General features: G+C 43.6%; 2 protein-coding genes across 20 annotated transcripts in view; one reads left to right on the top strand and one right to left on the bottom strand.

The window, feature by feature from the left end:
* LOC110990617 (uncharacterized) overlaps positions 1-17429 on the top strand; it is a 271293-nt gene that overhangs the window by 133249 nt on the left and 120615 nt on the right. The gene's annotated exons all lie outside the window — the stretch shown is intronic.
* The window catches only part of LOC110988921 (fibroblast growth factor receptor-like), a 94023-nt gene that overhangs the window by 40885 nt on the left and 35709 nt on the right, over positions 1-17429 (bottom strand). For 17 of the 18 annotated variants that reach the window (XM_087142032.1, XM_087142031.1, XM_087142021.1 and 14 more), the window contains 5 exons: positions 4281-4586; positions 3658-3942; positions 3232-3561; positions 2587-2883; positions 2427-2447 (listed from right to left, as the gene is read on the bottom strand). In XM_087142032.1, coding sequence (XP_086998158.1) covers positions 2427-2447; positions 2587-2883; positions 3232-3561; positions 3658-3942; positions 4281-4586 — 1239 coding nt within the window. The remainder of the gene's footprint in view (positions 1-2426; positions 2448-2586; positions 2884-3231; positions 3562-3657; positions 3943-4280; positions 4587-17429) is intronic. The other variant, XM_087142022.1, reaches the window with a different exon arrangement.

The following is a 17429-nucleotide window of genomic DNA, read 5'->3' on the forward strand; positions in this document are numbered from 1 at the left end:
ATAAGCTGAAAAATGAATGAATGCTTACATACATGGATTTCCCAAATTATGTTCTCTTTAAAAGCAACCTTGCTTGCTCGAAGTGATTTATTGTGGAAAAGATTTGTCGGTTTCAATCTGACATTTCTGCTTTACCTTTATCAACACAAAAGCCAAGAAGCTTGACGACATTCGCGTGGCTTGGAAGTTGTTTCATGAAGTCCAACTCTCGTAGCAAATCTCCCCTCTCCATTAGATCTGCGCCATCTGTAATTGAAATGTTGTACAGTATGCCGTCAGTAAATATGATATTTGTGGTCATTTCTAATGAAGTGAACTTACACGTTTTCTCAGAAAGACAAAAATATGCATTGAGTTGTGTCATGTAATAATAACGGCAATGGCAAGACTGCCCTACAGATTTTGCGAATTACCTCTGAGGGTTTTAAGTGCTACTTGCGTGGAAGTTCCCAATTGGACAACCAGTAGCTTTACCCAGCAACACCTTTCCAAAGGCACCTTGTCCAAGTTCGCGTACAATTGTCAGCTTGTCTCGCGAGAATGCCGGGGCAATTTCGGAAATACTGGCGTATGCCGATTTACCCGGATCACTGCTGCTCTTAACGGACAATATTTGCAGGGGTACGTCTGCAGAAAATGTGAGATATTACAGGTATAATCATGTTGATTTGGCTCTAAAATCGTTTTCAACAACCTCTAAAAAGTCTACTCTTTTTCTTTGGCTAAAAAGCTATTTAGAAAGTTATCTCACCCAAATCTTGGTATTCCACCGCTTCATCAATGACATCACGTTTCCCCTCTGAAGTGGGTTTTCTGAAAAGTCAATAATTACCCACAAATACAAGTAAAGAAATTAGTAGAGCTACTATATAATTTTGAAAAATATGCCAAGAGAGGGATGCAAAGTATTTTACAATTCTGCACTGTAAAATTGTGCGCATATTTGAAAAAAAATGCCCAAAAGTCCACGCATCCTCCTACCTATTATGAAATTCGAAAATGATCACTTCAAGGAAAAAAAAAATCAATTTTATTTACAACAACGTTCTTTTCCAGCATAGCCTCAAGAAAAGCCCATTTCAAAAAAAAGAGGACCTACCGATACTCCTTCGGTTGTCTGTTTTCTGAAAGATAACAAAGCGCAATCTTAATTAAATAATAAATACTAATGAAATATCAAAACAGTTGTGTTAGTTTCATTATTCTAGTACAGTATTATTGCCACAATGAAAACAAACATATACATAAAAACGCTAATACATACACCCTTCACCACAAAGAATCTGTAAAGTTACCTTTCTGACAAGAATTGTGAAACCGATCCCGTTTGCAATAAGGAAACTTTACACCTTTTTATTTTTTTTACTTATCAAAGTATATTTTATTTTATACCCAAATCATATAATCCATTCCACCTATCCGATCAGGTACCATCAGTTTTTGTCGTCTTATTGTGACACTCTGTTTTGGCATGTCTCCTGCTCCAATTACTTCTCTCGAGTGGTAAACTTTGTCGAGTTCTAATGCTCACTTAGATACTCAGTTACTGTCAGTCGTCATCGGTATGGAAGGAGCACTTGAAGTACACAGAAGTAAAAGACTAATGGAATTTCAGCAGCTGTTGCTTTATTGTCTGTAACCATTCATATAGTGGGATTCAGCATTACTTTGCTCCAAGTGTAGCTAACACCTTACCTCCTTGTGATCCTCTGTTTCTTCTGATATCTCTGATTGTTACAACATTCAACGTGATGCTGATTAATGCAATGATGGCAAGAATCACCAGACCAGCAATCAATCCAGCATTATTAGACTGTCTTCCACCTGGGTGTATTAGAACATAGCGTAAAATAACTGCAAACATGTTTTACACCATAATCCCTCTGTAAAATTAATCAAAGTACGTTTTGAGATGAATACAATCATATTTTGCCACAATTCTCAGGAATGTTTCTATCATGTGAAACATGCATGGATAGTGTTATAAAAACTTCATGTTAAATAAACCTGACCTGACACTGCAGACGTGGCGAGACTGCAGAGGCCTTTCCGACAGTAGCTGGATCGAACCTCTTGAATGGCTAGATCTGTGTTTGTCTCGAGACAGCCCCCATAATTAAACCATGGACTCTGATCCGTAAGACGAGCTTCTAACTGTAAACATGTTGATATGTCGCCATCTTGGGGAATACCGTCAACTGATACGCTTCCTGTTTCTTGATTTGTGGTGACAACAATACCTGAAAAACGAAAATCCAACGACCACTCTTTCCAAGAACCAAAAGATACCCGCTAACGTGCCGCATACTTTTTTTTCTAATCTGGTCATCTCTTTGCCAAGGGTGTGATGTATTGGAATATACTACTTTCTGAGTTACAAACAAGCAAGAACACTTGCCAATGTCAAGCTTTACGAATTAACTCACCTAAATTCTCAGGAGTGTCAGCTGTATGTAGAAGAGACAAGAAGAAAATAAATGTAATCTTAACGAAGCATTTATCTCGCATCGGCAATACCAAAGAATTTTAAAACTAATGAAGATTACAGATGAATGAAACAGGTTAAGTACATGTAGCTTGACTTACGTCGAGTCCTAAAACTCCGTTTGACGCTGTCACTAACGCCATTTCGATTCTCAGCGAAAACCTCGATTTCATACAAAGTGTAAGGACGAAGTCCTTCAATCACATACTCAAAGACATCATTGTCTATTCTTGCCCGGGTGTCGGGATTGAACACTGTCATTGTTTCTACTTCGCGGTAATTGATGAAAAACCACTGAGCTTCCCCTTCATCATTCCCAGATATCCAGGAAATTGTAACCGAAGATTCTGTGACTGTACTTGGGTTGACTGACACATCCTCTGGTGGCAACGGTTTGACTATGAAATGGAGAGCAGTGTAAAGGAACATTAAGATTCCGGCGTTTGATGCATACATTTGTACAAGTTTTTTCAATGCAACAATTCAAAGTATCGTCATATTGTTAAATTCAGTTTTCATTGTTAATCTTGCATTCTTGCCATGTTTTACTTTTTTCTGTGCATTTAATTTCTAAAGGTTGACATACAAAATGGATATAAAACAAACAGACACAGTGCGCCCACCCCACTGCGAAAAGATATTGCCGTTAGGGACTACAGTACAAACACAGCTTTTATGATAAAACTTACTTCTGCGGTAACTGCTATACACCTGCCAATAATCTATCTTAACCCTTTTCATCTTACCTTTATCATTCAACACAATGGTCAGTGTATCAACCATTCCAATCCCATTACCGCTGTTGCACGTATAAGAACCGTAGTCTCCCATTGCAGTCACGTGAATGATTTGTACGATGCTCCTCATGATGAATCCATACACATCATCTCCTTCAATAATGGTATCGACCTGAAATATCCTTCCCGGATTGGTCTGATTAGTTATCTCCACACCATCTGGACCCTGCCAGGTTATCCTGGGGAGGCGATGACCCTTGGCTACACATACAAGTGTAGCATTGAAGCCAGTGTTTGCCCCAACTGAGGTGTCATTCTTATTTAAAATCTCTACTCCATCTGGAATAAAAAGGGGAAAAGAAAATCAAATCTAATTTAAACTTCCCTTTTCATAAACCTAAGCCTCTAAAATCCAAGACAAGAAACAGTTCTTACAGTGCACGATGACGTCAACGGAGCTGGAATGGACAACTGGTGGTACGCCGTTGTTGCCTCGACATCTGTACGACCCAGCCTGCTCCTTTATGATGCTGCGTAGTGTAAGGTTGCTTGCACCCTCACTATAGACAGAGGGTAAGAAGACCAGAGACCCGACCCTCTCCCAGGTGATGAAGTTGGTAGGCTTAGGATTGGCATCTGCACTGCAGGACAGGATTACTGTATCGCCCTCTTCTACCGGTCTGGTTGGCATGACAGTTGGTACTGAAAAGTCTGGAGGATCTAAGCAATTCGAAAGTGAATTGTTACCTTTTAACTTGTTTTTGTGGTACCCGATCTTTAGGGAAGCAACTTTTAACACGGAGGACAACTGTATGTGTAAACGTACACATTTTTTTTTTACACCATTGGAGTTTGTGCACAGTGTCTTTGAAAAAAAGTAACAGCTGTTAAAGTCATTTACCACGTGAAAGCAGATCTCAATTTCCTGGCGTTTACTCATCGAATTCGATAATATCTAAACGTAACTATCCGCCTTCGTTGCAAAACTACGTTTCAGCTTGAGTACACAGTGAACCAACAGGAGGAAAATTTCACTTTTGAATGTAATTTTCACTCACATTCTACATTCAGTACACAGGAATCACAGACAGTATCAGTACAGGATAGAGTTGTCATCACACAACATTTGTATGTAGCTCCGTTATCTGCCTTAGTCAATGCATCTGTTGTCAACCTGAGTGTTGTCACGTAGCCACCGTAGTTACCATCTTCATTTACAGGAGCTGGACTTGTTTGGACGACGTTATTTTTGGACCAAAATAATGCTGTTGCCGGGTTGCTGCTATCTGATTGGCAGCTTAATTGCTCAATGCTTCCTGAGGCAGCACTCAAAGGACAGCTGACGCTAACCCTTTCGGAACAAACTGATAAACAGGTTAAAATATTGCATTAGCTTGCCTTGTGGGAGAACCTTTTTTGAAATATCTTTTTACATAATCTGTAACAGACTATGGTGGTCAAGTGGTCATAGCCTGACTTAGGCAGTGTGTGGTTTGCTTTGGTTCAACAAAAATGGCTATATTTACATACTTTCTTGAGTTAGGGATAACCTACGAAACCGAAGGTCTGCAGACTTACACTGAACATCAACCGGACCAAGAGATCCCATGAGCCCTGTCGTCCCTGAGGATCTCCTTGCTGTACACGTGATGATGTTGTCATTATCCTGTCTCACTGGTGTGAAATTTAGTGTGCTCATGAAGCTGTAGCGACTCCCTGATGCCGACGAGCTTGTCGTTGGTCCAGTTATAGGCGAACCTCCCTTAGACCAAACCAGACTCCAATCATCAGGGTATCCTCCGTCTGCTGTACATGACAATGTAGTCAGGACATTCTCAGTCATGGATGAGCTGCCAGTAATAACAAGGGTATCTGGGGGACCTGTGTGAATAATTGCATTCATGAATATTATCACAATGATTCTTGGGAATTGCATATTCTCTACTATACTCCGTGCACTTCTAGTAAGGCGTCGTACATCGAAAGCACTCTTAGTCGTGGATGAGGTGCCTGTTAAAGGGATCTTGCAAGTCAATGATTGTTTTTTGATTAGGAGTTTCATTTTGTCATCCTCATATTAATATTAATCATTTGAAGGGTGGCTTCTGGTCTGTAGTGTGCCTGGCAGGTGAAGACATGTAATGCATGTTGGTCTACACTGACTGTACCTCGCGGCGTGAAAACTCCATTTGCGTCAAATAGTGTCATGGATGAACGTTTTGGTGGCACTGCTCGTAAGAAAAGACAGTTTTGCAAGTTAATGAAACAGGAAGTCAAGAGTATTAATTTACACCAAAGTAATGGAAAACATGGTCTTTCCATGAGTAATCCCGCAAATATACCTTTAATATCAATTGCAAGACTGCCATTTATCCCAGTATGATCATCTTTATTGGAGGCTTTGCACAACAAAGTCTCTCCATGATGACTCCAAACCGGTGACAAGGTGACTGTACTGCTGTTGGTAGTCAATCCATCAGCGGCTACGATGTCATTGCTGTTATCCTCTGTGGTGTCTCTACCTCCCACAGACCAGCTGAATGATGCCCTTGGGTTGATGCCAGGTACGGTACAGTTGAATTGATGGTTCACTCCTTCTACCAGATATGCTTTGCCTCCAGTGGACTGGTAGGTTCGAGTTGAGTCAGACAAGACGATACTTGTGGGAAGCACTTTCAATGCAGATTAATAATGGAAAGGAAAGTGGGTTTTTTTGTTCAAAATTATTCTGAAACAGCTCCGTATTACACAACCAGAAAATGCGAAGATTTCTTGAGCTGTATTCAAACACCTATATGTACAGTACTGTATTTAAGCTGACTGCTTACCAGTGGAAACCTTTACTTTTAACATGCCCTCTTTGTACTGGACAGGGGAATGTACTAGGTTTAAAATCCTGCATTACGGAAAAAATCTGTGTGATGGGTACACATACTATGCCTAATGATGTGTACTGGCCGTACAGAATGTGAAGCTGAGACTGAGGGGTAAACCGCTTGCATAAAGACAATTTCGGAATTCACAGACATAGGCCTATGGGATACAACTTCTGTATTCACGCGACACTGTTAAGTAAAACGAGTTCACAAGATTTGGCTGAACCCGTCAGCAACATGGCAGCATCAGTCATATGCACCAGTGAGAACCTCTGTTTGCATGTAGATGTGGAAAGCATGTTGAACTTGATGTCATTTTTCTTTTCGTCATTTGTCATCTAAGAAATCAAGATCTTATTTGGAAATTTGTCTTTCTGAATTTTTTTCCACGAAAAAGAAAGTCGATATGTTTGCATCGGTGGGGTCATCGGTGAGAGTGACAATTTCATGCATTCAATATAAAAATACAATACCAGTGGGTTCATTTTTTCCTGACCTTTCTGACCAGTCCAGTAGTATCACTGGTAAGCTCAGGCGTTAAGCATAAACGAAGGATCATTTCGTATTAAAGCATTTTACATATCACGCTCAGTAGGTTTGTATGAAATCTATATGCCCTATATATCATTTGAAATTATGAAAAAAAGGCTTGGGAGTTCATAGTTGCTAATGCTATTGACATATCAAAAGTCTCCAGCTCATCACAACTACATTGTATTTGCCAGTGGTAAAGTAAAAAAAAATCTTGAATCTATGTATAACGGTGTGTTGCAAATGTCCTTGTTTCCTTTGGTTTAACAAGTATACAATTTTAGTGTTTGTTCTTGGTCTTGGGAGTCCAGGTATCGGTACATGGGTGTCTGTCTCGAAGTCTTGGTCTTAGTCTTGAAGGAGTGGGTCTCAGTCTTGGATACAACACTGATACTGCAATATGGAAGTTGAACGTATTGGATCTGTTTCATATCCTTGATGTTCGTACATTATAAATTTACACGGATTCCAACACTTCTAGTGACATGACTATCAGTAAACGTACAGTAAGGAAACTTTTAGCATTGAAGTTGGTGAAGTTATCGTGTTTGGAATCATGTAGGAATAGACTAATTGTATCAAATGTTCTTTTACTCCAGCAACCACTGAGTATACCCAAGGCTGTAAATTTCATGGAGATATCAGTATACGTACCAAAATCGCATGCGTGCACATGTACACTGGTGGGTGTACTTGTTTTTTTGCTGTTGGATGGAGATAATAATGTTGTTGCGAATCTCAGAAATACTGTTTTTCATTTTATGTCGCACTTATGGCCTAAGAGTTTTCTTCATCACTGCAACATCATTCTGTGTAAAGCCTTATCTCACGCATTGTCTTGCTGCATGATTGCCGGAGTTGTGCATCGCATTTGACCCTTGCGGCCATACATGAGTGCGTGTTGCCGCTGTGCTCTTGCCCCTTCCTGCCACGCGAGCGGGAGACACTTCTGTCATGCACCGCAGCCAGCCTGCTTGCGCGTGACCTGCACCAACGTTGCATCATTTGGCATTACGTATGCAGTATTTGTGTAGTATGTTGAGGGGGCTCCGCGTAGAGCCGGGGTATCAATTGTCTCTTGACAGACGAACAGATGCCCTGAGACACGGCTGTCTGATTTTGATGATTCTGGCATTTATTCCAGCTCTCCCAAAATTTGAGTAGACTTCCAGTCAGTCACAGCAGGTACAGGCAATAAATGATGTGAAAGTGATGAGTATCCCCCCTGATTCAAGAATTATCCCCTGGCAAACATATAGTGGTGAGTCTTCCCTCGTGACACTCAGGGCGCCATGTCGTTTTCCAGTGTCAGCAACATGTAACAACAACCCAACTCCCCAAAACGACAACTTTTTACGTACGTTCCAACGGAAGACCCCAATTCTATTGTTCTCCCTGACCCGAGGTCACACACCGTCTTCCCAGATACAAGGTCTATTTTTAGTACATACATACGGATACCAGGTACTCAATTTAGAACAACGGAGCGCCCTCTCGTGATATAAATACCATTATACCAACGAGTTCAATAGTCAAATGTGTACGTGCTTAATACTGAAACTTATTTGTTGCTGAAACCCTTCCGCTACATCCTCCCCTACTTTAACGATCTGCGCCTGAAGATCGCAGGGATTACTAATCAATACAAACTATGATTTTTTTAACAATTTCAGTTAAATAAACAGCAGAACAGACCATGTAACACAATGTGTCCATTTGTACAATGATAACTCTTGCTACTCTTAGCAAAGCAGAATACTGACATACATCAAGTTAGAAAGTAGACCCAGAGGGGTTTTTTTGGTCAATTTACAAAACTCGAAATTCAAAAAACTTAACAAGCCGGCTGAGTGTCTTCTCGTAATGCATCATACCCAACTGGTTTAAGTGTACCCCGTCAAGGATAAAACTAGGATTTCTCAGGGACCTGTGTCGCCACAGCCACCATCTATCCTCTGTGAATGTTGAACACTCTAGCAACTCATTGAAACATTGTACTCTTCTAATGAAACTTGGTAACTTCTCATGCCACTTGTTCGTGGTAAAACGGGTAAGAATACAACAACCTCTGGCGTAATACCCCAACTTGAAAACTCTTTAACTAATTTACACATAGAGACATGTACCGCCTCCGGACTATTCTCCCTAGAACACAGATCATTGGTTCCCAGATCAAGAATAAGCACCTTAGGTGAAGCCTCCCTAAGTTGATTCAAATATCGCTGAGGGTCTCTTAGCACACGGCCAATTGTGAGACCACCCTCCCCAAGACACTTTATCGAATAAGTACCTCTCGACAACTCAATATCAAAATATCCACGCTGGTGGCGAAGGCGTTTAACAAAACTATGTCCAAACAATACAAACATGTGAACTACTTCCATTGGTAGTGGGACTCACCAACACACATTGCCCGCTTGATTACACCCAATGATTAACCACAAACCTGACTACGGTGGCTGTAGACACTGCGCTGCTATCCAGTTGGGGCGCCCGCAAGGAAGCTGGATACCCCAGTCCTTCCCAACAGTCGGCCTTTAAACCAACCTTCAGCCATACACAGGGAACTACCAACCAACCCTTGGTATTAAATACTCAGCGCACCGCTGACCTTGGCAAATGAAATGGGTTCTTATGCTTCCCACGGGTACTCCGCTTGGATCTCCAAAGAGGCTTTACATCCCTACTAGACCCCGTGGCTGGCTCCCCTACTTTCTGTTGGTCAACCAGCTTCGCACCCGAACTCAGAGTCTGCTCTGCAGCATTACCACTGGTTTCAATAAAACCCCAATCAGAGTCATCTGACTCAGTTTCACTACTACTGCTTGACTCCCCAAATTCTGGCGGACAAACCCGTAACAACCTTCTGTGAACACTCTTTTGTTCCCCTCCCAGTAATGGTCGGATGTGATACACATCACCATGGTCATTAACTCCAACAACTACATAGGGTGTGCTCTCATATGCATTTGCCAATTTGTGTCGCCCCCGAAATGCACATTTCTTCAACAACACTTGTGTACCAGTTCCAATAGGTTTTGTAGTAGCTTTCACATCGTAAGCAGCCTTGTTACGGTTACAAACCTTAGCTACTCTATCACTGACTAGTTCGTTAGCTCTATCAATTAACTGTGACTGCTCTTTTACAAAGTCTTGGCCCCAATCACTGTCAGTTTTCCCAAGAAGCTGATCTAAAGGAATAGTTGGTTCTCTCCCAAACATGAGAGTATACGGTGCCTCCCCAGTCACACAATGTGGCGTGGCATTATATACAAACACTAAATGAGCCAAGAACTCAGGCCACTTGCGTCTATCCCGCTCACTAAGGGACTTAATTAATCCGAACAATGTTCTATTGAACCGTTCTGCCTGTGAATTTCCTTCAGGGTGATAGGGTGTTGTTCTAGATTTAGTTATCCCATACAAAGCACAAAGTTCCCGGATTACTTCCCCTTCGAAATTCCTTCCCTGATCGCTATGTATTCTACTAGGGATCCCGAAACGAGTGAACCAATGCTGTATAAGAGCTTTGGCTACCGTAACAGCAAGTTGATCTTTGCAAGGTACCGCCTGCACAAATCTGGTATAAACATCTGTAATGACAAGAACATCTTCATAACCACCCTTTCCCTTGTCAAGCTTCACAAAGTCAATCGCCACAACCTCGAGCGGTCTAAACGCAAGTAGGTGACGCATACGCGTCCTGGGTTTAGGTTCCATGGCCTTCGCGGTTATACACTGCCTACACTGACTAATATAACGGCGTACCATGGTAGCCATGTTGGGCCAATAGACTCGCCTCCTTAAGAGTGAGCAAGTCCTGGTAACACCCTGATGTCCCCATCCATCATGACAACCCTGCATCACCCGAGGGATGAGACATTCCGGCAGTAAAATCTGAAACAACTCTCCATGCAATGGATCGTTGACCTGACGGCAGAGAACCCCGTCACGTTCAACAAAACGCGGCCACTGCCACACCCACGCTTTCAACTCGGGTGACTCAGAACCCAAATCCGCCACTGGCTCCCCTGGACGCCAACCTGCCTCCCAACGCCTCCAAACAATTCCTAACTCCGGATCGTCCTTTTGCAAGGCCGACAACTGGTCTGAAGTCCATGATGGAAACACACTCGGCGGGTTTCCGCTTGGAGAGTGATCCTGCACATTTGACTCACGAACGGCAGCCCGTGAGACATCTACCCGAAGTGGAACTGAAGTGGAGTGTACCATTGACTGGAACACCTGTTCAACCTCACTGGCTGAACAATAACAATGGCCAGGATACCGGCTAAGAGCATCTGCACACTTATTACTAACCCCTGACCTGAACTGAACGCCAAAGTTAAATGCAGCAAGTTGAGCAACCCATCTCATCTCACACGCCCCTAACTTTGCAGTTTTTAGATGTGCAAGAGGGTTATGATCTGTCAACACTGTAAATCTCGCCCCCACAAGGTAATCACGAAATTTATCGACAATCGCCCACTTTAACGCTAACAACTCTAGTTTAAACGAACTATAGTCGGGATAATTACGCTCAGCACCCCTAAGCCCCCTGCTAGCGTAAGCAACTGGATGTCGCCTCCCTTGCTCATCTTCTTGGGCGAGGCATGCCCCTAAGCCTTTCAATGAGGCATCGACCTCCAGCACAAACGGCTTAGTGAAATCTGGGTACTTAAGCACCGGAGCCTCCGTGAGCACCTGTTTCAACCTACAGAATGCCTCATCGGCCTCCGCTGTCCACTCAAACTTCTTTTGATTCACAACTGGCTTTCCCTTGACCAATGAGGGCAATAACTCATGAAGAGGTGCTGCAATCTTAGAAAACCCGGCAATAAACCTCCTATAATATCCTGCCAATCCTAAGAACGACCTCAGCTCCCCAGATCTTGTGGGAACCGGCCAGTCTTTGACCCTTTGGACCTTGTCGGCATCGACAGAAATGCCTTCAGAACTCACAACATGTCCTAAGTAAGTTACTTGTGACTGGAAGAAATGACACTTCCCCCCTTTTACCTTCAATCCAAAGTCAGCAATTCTGGTGAACACTTTACCTAGCCTACTAATGTGTTCCTCTACATCGCCAGAAAATACAAGGATATCGTCCAGATATATAAGAAGCTCGGTGAGGTTCATATCACCTAAACACATTTCCATTGTGCGTTGAAAAGTGCCCGGTGCATTTACAAGCCCGAAAGGCATCCGGGTGTACTCGAATAACCCAAAAGGAACACGAAAAGCAGTCTTTGGAATGGACTCCGTATCCATTACAACCTGATGATACCCGTGCGCAAGATCGAGAGATGAAAAGTAGCGCGCACCACGCAGAGCCTCCAACGATTCATCGATACGCGGCAGCAGGAACGCGTCGCGTATCGTCTTCGCGTTTAGCCTCCGATAATCAACACATATGCGAACAGCACCATCCCGTTTCTTAACGAGAACAATGAGACTCGCATATGGACTGCCACTCCTCTGGATGATACCCTGCTCCAAAAACCTCTGAAGCAACTCCTTAACCTCTCCAATATACTGTGGAGGTATCCTACGATACGGTTGACTCACTGGCACCTCATCAACAGTGTGTATCTTGTGTGGAACTTTGTCACATGTACCCAAGTCAAGTGAATCCTTAGAAAATACAGCATCGTGTTTCTGAATCAAATGTACAACACGATCTAGCTCTTCACTACTCAAATCACACGAACCTAAGTCCACTCCTGGTGGTAACTGATAACAACTTCCATCCTTATATACATGTATCTCAGACTTCCGTGGTTCATCGCTCCCCAATACTGAATCTGACTCTGGAGGACTCTGCTCCTCCGGACCCGTGTCGTAATAACTATCACCTGACAGGGTCATTATCCTATTGACAGAAACGTTCACTTGACTACCCTCCAAATCACAATCAACCTGAACGGCTGGGGACACCTCACTGAGGAATGCCACCTGAGAATGTGGGGGAATAGCTAACATTTGTGCACCCATATTAGCTACAAGAACATTTACCTTGTTCCCACGCACAACTTCACATGCATCATAGACCCTTAAGCCACTGCTTAACCCTGGATCCAACTGAGCTGATGCTGTTCCCCCTCCCGAAATTCTATCCCGAATTCCCTCTAGCACCACAGTCTTCCCTTCCCACACATTTGAAGGTACACGCACATTACACTTTACGGAACGCACTTCGCTTGGGGGAATAAATGTCGTGCAACGCCCCGTACGGACAACTACAGGCTTCTTTTGCTCTACCGAAACCCTACCCGGCTCCCTTTTAGTCAGATTATACCACTGTAATGTCACATTCCATGCTTCTGCATCTCGGTGTGAGGGATCTACCACCATGTTTCTTAACTGGTGCAAAACATTGCAACCCAAAAGAACGGGGCCACGCCCACTCCCCAAACCAACCTCGGGGCTCTCTTTTACTACAAGGAAATGTGCCTCAACCGTCTGGTTGAAAACCCTCAGGGGAATCTGGACATATCCTTCAACTGGTACCTCACAAGGTCCTACGCCAAACACGCGTAAATAGGTACCCACGGGCTCCACTCCGGTCACATGTGCGGCCAATTTACTCCTATAAAATGCTGCACTTATAAGGGAGGTTTCCGCCCCAGTGTCAAGAACAACGCTAACTGGGACACCTGCCAATTCTACCTGCGCCCTTGGACTGGTGCGTACCAGTTTATCAAGGACTTCATCTACTGACCTAACATTGGAACCCATTCCCTTATCAGTCTGAAGTTTGGGCGGGGCCTCTTTCTCAAATCCCTCAACCACTTGGCCCACAGTGGTGAGGGGAGTCAGTTTAACTCTCCCCTACTTTGTGGCTGCACACCCCCTGACTGAACAGTAACCGGGTTTGTAGCCTTAGGGCTTGGCGTGCCACTATTACTAGTGCTTGCACTCCTGTCTCGGTTCGGACAACTACTCTTAAAATGGCCTGGTTGCTTGCACGAGAAACAAACAAGTTGTTTCCTCCCAAAAGGTTTCACAACTTCACCCTTGTCTACAACCTTAGACTCCTGACTACGAAGCAAATGCTTCATAAGATCAAGTACTTGATCCTGTTGCTTCTGCAACTGGGCCTGCTGTTCCTGCAGGCACTTAATAATCTGATGCTGCTGTTGCAACATCTGTTGCAACTCTGTACTATGCTTGGGATCCTTGCTCCCCATTGCACTATTAACAAACACATCAGATCTCTGATCATGTGTTTCCTCATCGCAATCTGCGACGACTTGCCTTGTCTGAGCACGCTTTGCCTTTGGAGCTCTCTCAAGGTCACGAAAAATCTCCAGCGCAGCATCACGCAATTCAGGAAATGTTTGTTGAGACTTGGACAACTCTAATCTCCTTAACTCAAGTCTGACACCCTGACTCTTAGCCCCCGCCACAAACTGTCCTATTAGAACTTTGTCGCGGAGACCTTGCAGCGAAACCTTCTCACTGTCAGAGGCCACTTCCAGTATCCGATCATACATTCTGATCAGAACCCTGGAAAAATCCATAAGTGTTTCATCTTCTAATTGTACACGCTCATACAATGCCTTATGCAATGACTGAACCGTTTCCCAGCCCCCAAAGTGCTTATGAAGAAGTTTCTTGAGAGACTCAAAATTTAACCCTGCCTCTCCATGGCATTTGATCTCATCACACGCTGTACTCTTCAGATGGTTCAACACAATTTGCGCTTTTTCCGAACCAGGTATCTTGCACTGTTGACAATATATTTCAACTTCCTCGAGCCATTCTTTGACTGTCGGATCCCCTGGTTTTACTGGCCTACCGGAAAAACATGACAACTTAACTGGCCTCTGTACAGTGGGTCGGCTCTGCTTCAAAGCATCCGTTAGCCCTTTAACTAACTGCTCGACCAGAGCAGACTCCGAGGTCGCCATTACACCACCATACAACAAGTACACTAACGTTACTCAGTAACTTTACAAAATTACAAAACCAAATCACAATTACAACTGCAATTAATAGGTCAACAAGTTTTACCTGCAACTGACTGGAATCCCACGTATATGTACAGCAATTGGGCAACAACCCGCTACATGAACCAAACTTCAAGCAATTTACTACTACTTAAGTCCAGTCCAGTCCACTTGGTCTTGGAGATGGACAGCTTCCCGGCGGTAGAAATCCTCGACGAACTCCGTCCTCCGTTGCCACACACCGGACCGCTCCGCGTCCTTGGCCCCGCACGCCGACAGGTACAGCACGCTCTACGCCGGTCCAGCTCACAAACCTCCGCCTGGCTCAGCACACCCGCGTCGGCCCGGCCAACGCACGCCGCCTGGCTGTTGGTTGGCAACCCCGTACACCGCCGCAGTACCTCGGCGTAGCACACTACCGCACAGCTTGAAGTCTCCCGGCCCGCAATTGGAAAATCACCCGTCAAAATCAACAGCACCAGCGTCCAACCTGCATCAACACCACCCCATCCGTGTTACCAAAAACTGTAGTATGTTGAGGGGGCTCCGCGTAGAGCCGGGGTATCAATTGTCTCTTGACAGACGAACAGATGCCCTGAGACACGGCTGTCTGATTTTGATGATTCTGGCATTTATTCCAGCTCTCCCAAAATTTGAGTAGACTTCCAGTCAGTCACAGCAGGTACAGGTAATAAATGATGTGAAAGTGATGAGTATCCCCCCTGATTCAAGAATTATCCCCTGGCAAACATATAGTGGTGAGTCTTCCCTCGTGACACTCAGGGCGCCATGTCGTTTTCCAGTGTCAGCAACATGTAACAACAACCCAACTCCCCAAAACGACAACTTTTTACGTACGTTCCAACGGAAGACCCCAATTCTATTGTTCTCCCTGACCCGAGGTCACACACCGTCTTCCCAGATACAAGGTCTATTTTTAGTACATACATACGGATACCAGGTACTCAATTTAGAACAACGGAGCGCCCTCTCGTGATATAAATACCATTATACCAACGAGTTCAATAGTCAAATGTGTACGTGCTTAATACTGAAACTTATTTGTTGCTGAAACCCTTCCGCTACATTTGCACACACTCTGCCCAGGGACAGCGACAGGGTAGTCCTCATTCGTTATTCCTCTAACGAGCACATGTATCTTCATGATACGAGAAGCCCGAATTCTCTTTAAAAGGCAAGGGTTTCACTCTTGCCGTCTTGCTTCCTGGCCTGACCACTCGTTGTGCGACACTGACCACAAGTCGCTGTGTGCTCCGATACATGTTACGAGCAACAGCGGTATGCTGGTCTGGGACACGTAGCTGTGTGGCTGGCGGAGCCTTAGCGGTCCACTCCCGCTACGGTCAACCCATCTGACGGAACGTTACCCCGTGGTCAGTTGTTGAACTTCATGTGTGTGCCTTGCCTGGTAGTAAATACTTGTAATCCGATACTCTTAAATCTTAGTAGCAATGCTGTACGCTGCCATGAATCAACGGATGCCGTCCTTGCTACTTATTGTGCGGTGCATAATTAAAGGAAGAAGTTGTGAATAAATCAGAGTCTTACTGAGACCCAAACGTCTTACTTCCTGCCACGATTTTATCTGTTGACCCTAGTAATAATTCCTATATTGGGGAACGCGACAATGTGTCTTAACTACATATATGTCATTTTTGTTCAGTGCCAACATTCATGGAATCCTTTTTTTATACATCGGGAATTGACCTGTTCCTACTCCCAGTAAAAAACAAACAAACAAACAAACAAACAAACAAACATAATTTGCAGACGGAAACCAGTCTGCTTGGAAATTGAGGGTTTGTGGAGGTTTTTCAATACAAGCACAAGTACACGTACCGTACATCACATGTTGTAAATGTACATGTAATGCACCTGTAACTAAAGAATTTTGGAAGAAAACATAATAAAGGGGCCAATAAGTTATCGTTATCCTTATATTTACATTGCTTTACAATATCAGTCTTCACAATATTTTCTGTGTCTTGAGCACAGAGTTAAACTGATGTTGGTTTACCTGCTGATACAATGGCAGATAGCTTTCTAATAAGTTGTGTCACTAGTGTCAAATGCTTCCATTCTCTAGAGGTACAAGCACAGTCGGACAAACCGATTCTTGAAGAGTACTGTCATTTCTGGATCTTTACGATTCCGATCAATCTCAACTATCAGCGTTGTTTTGACCCAACGCTTACACTTTCTATGTGTGAATTGTCACAATAAATAAAAGTGAGGAGAAATTGACCAATAAGTGACGTTCAATGTGAAACACGTCTTGAAATATTGAGGCAAATTGGGGGCACAGTCTGCACTTACCAATCACATTCACCAAAGTAGAGGTGTCATTGCTGATGGTCCCTGTACCTGACTTTCGGAACTGAACCCTACAAATGTATCTCCCTTCATCAGAGGGGAATTGTACTGAAGAGACAGTCAACACACTACTGCTATCAATGGAGTCTGTGGTCATGGAATATTTGTCACCCCATTCGGGTGGGTAGTATGGTTGCATGGATCCTTTTGTGTAGGAAGCTAATAAATCTGTTTCTTTATGCCACTGAAGGAAATTGAACGTGTAAAACATGTCATTGACAGAATAGTTGCACATTAACAAGGCTGGAGTTCCTTGCTCTGCATAGGTTGTTGATTTCATAATCACTGTAACGATCTGTCCACAGGATGCATGAAAAAATACTGCAGAACGAAAAATACACATATAAATGGTTATCACAAAATGAGAAATTAATGGTCCAATTATGAAACAGTCAATTTGCATCACGCATGGTGTATATGTACCGTACTGGTACAGGAATATGCATACTGCAAC

This window comes from Acanthaster planci, linkage group LG10 (assembly GCF_054643075.1).
Source record: "Acanthaster planci isolate LZ-2023a linkage group LG10, COTS_SCS, whole genome shotgun sequence".
NCBI classification, from domain to species: Eukaryota; Metazoa; Echinodermata; class Asteroidea; order Valvatida; family Acanthasteridae; genus Acanthaster; species Acanthaster planci.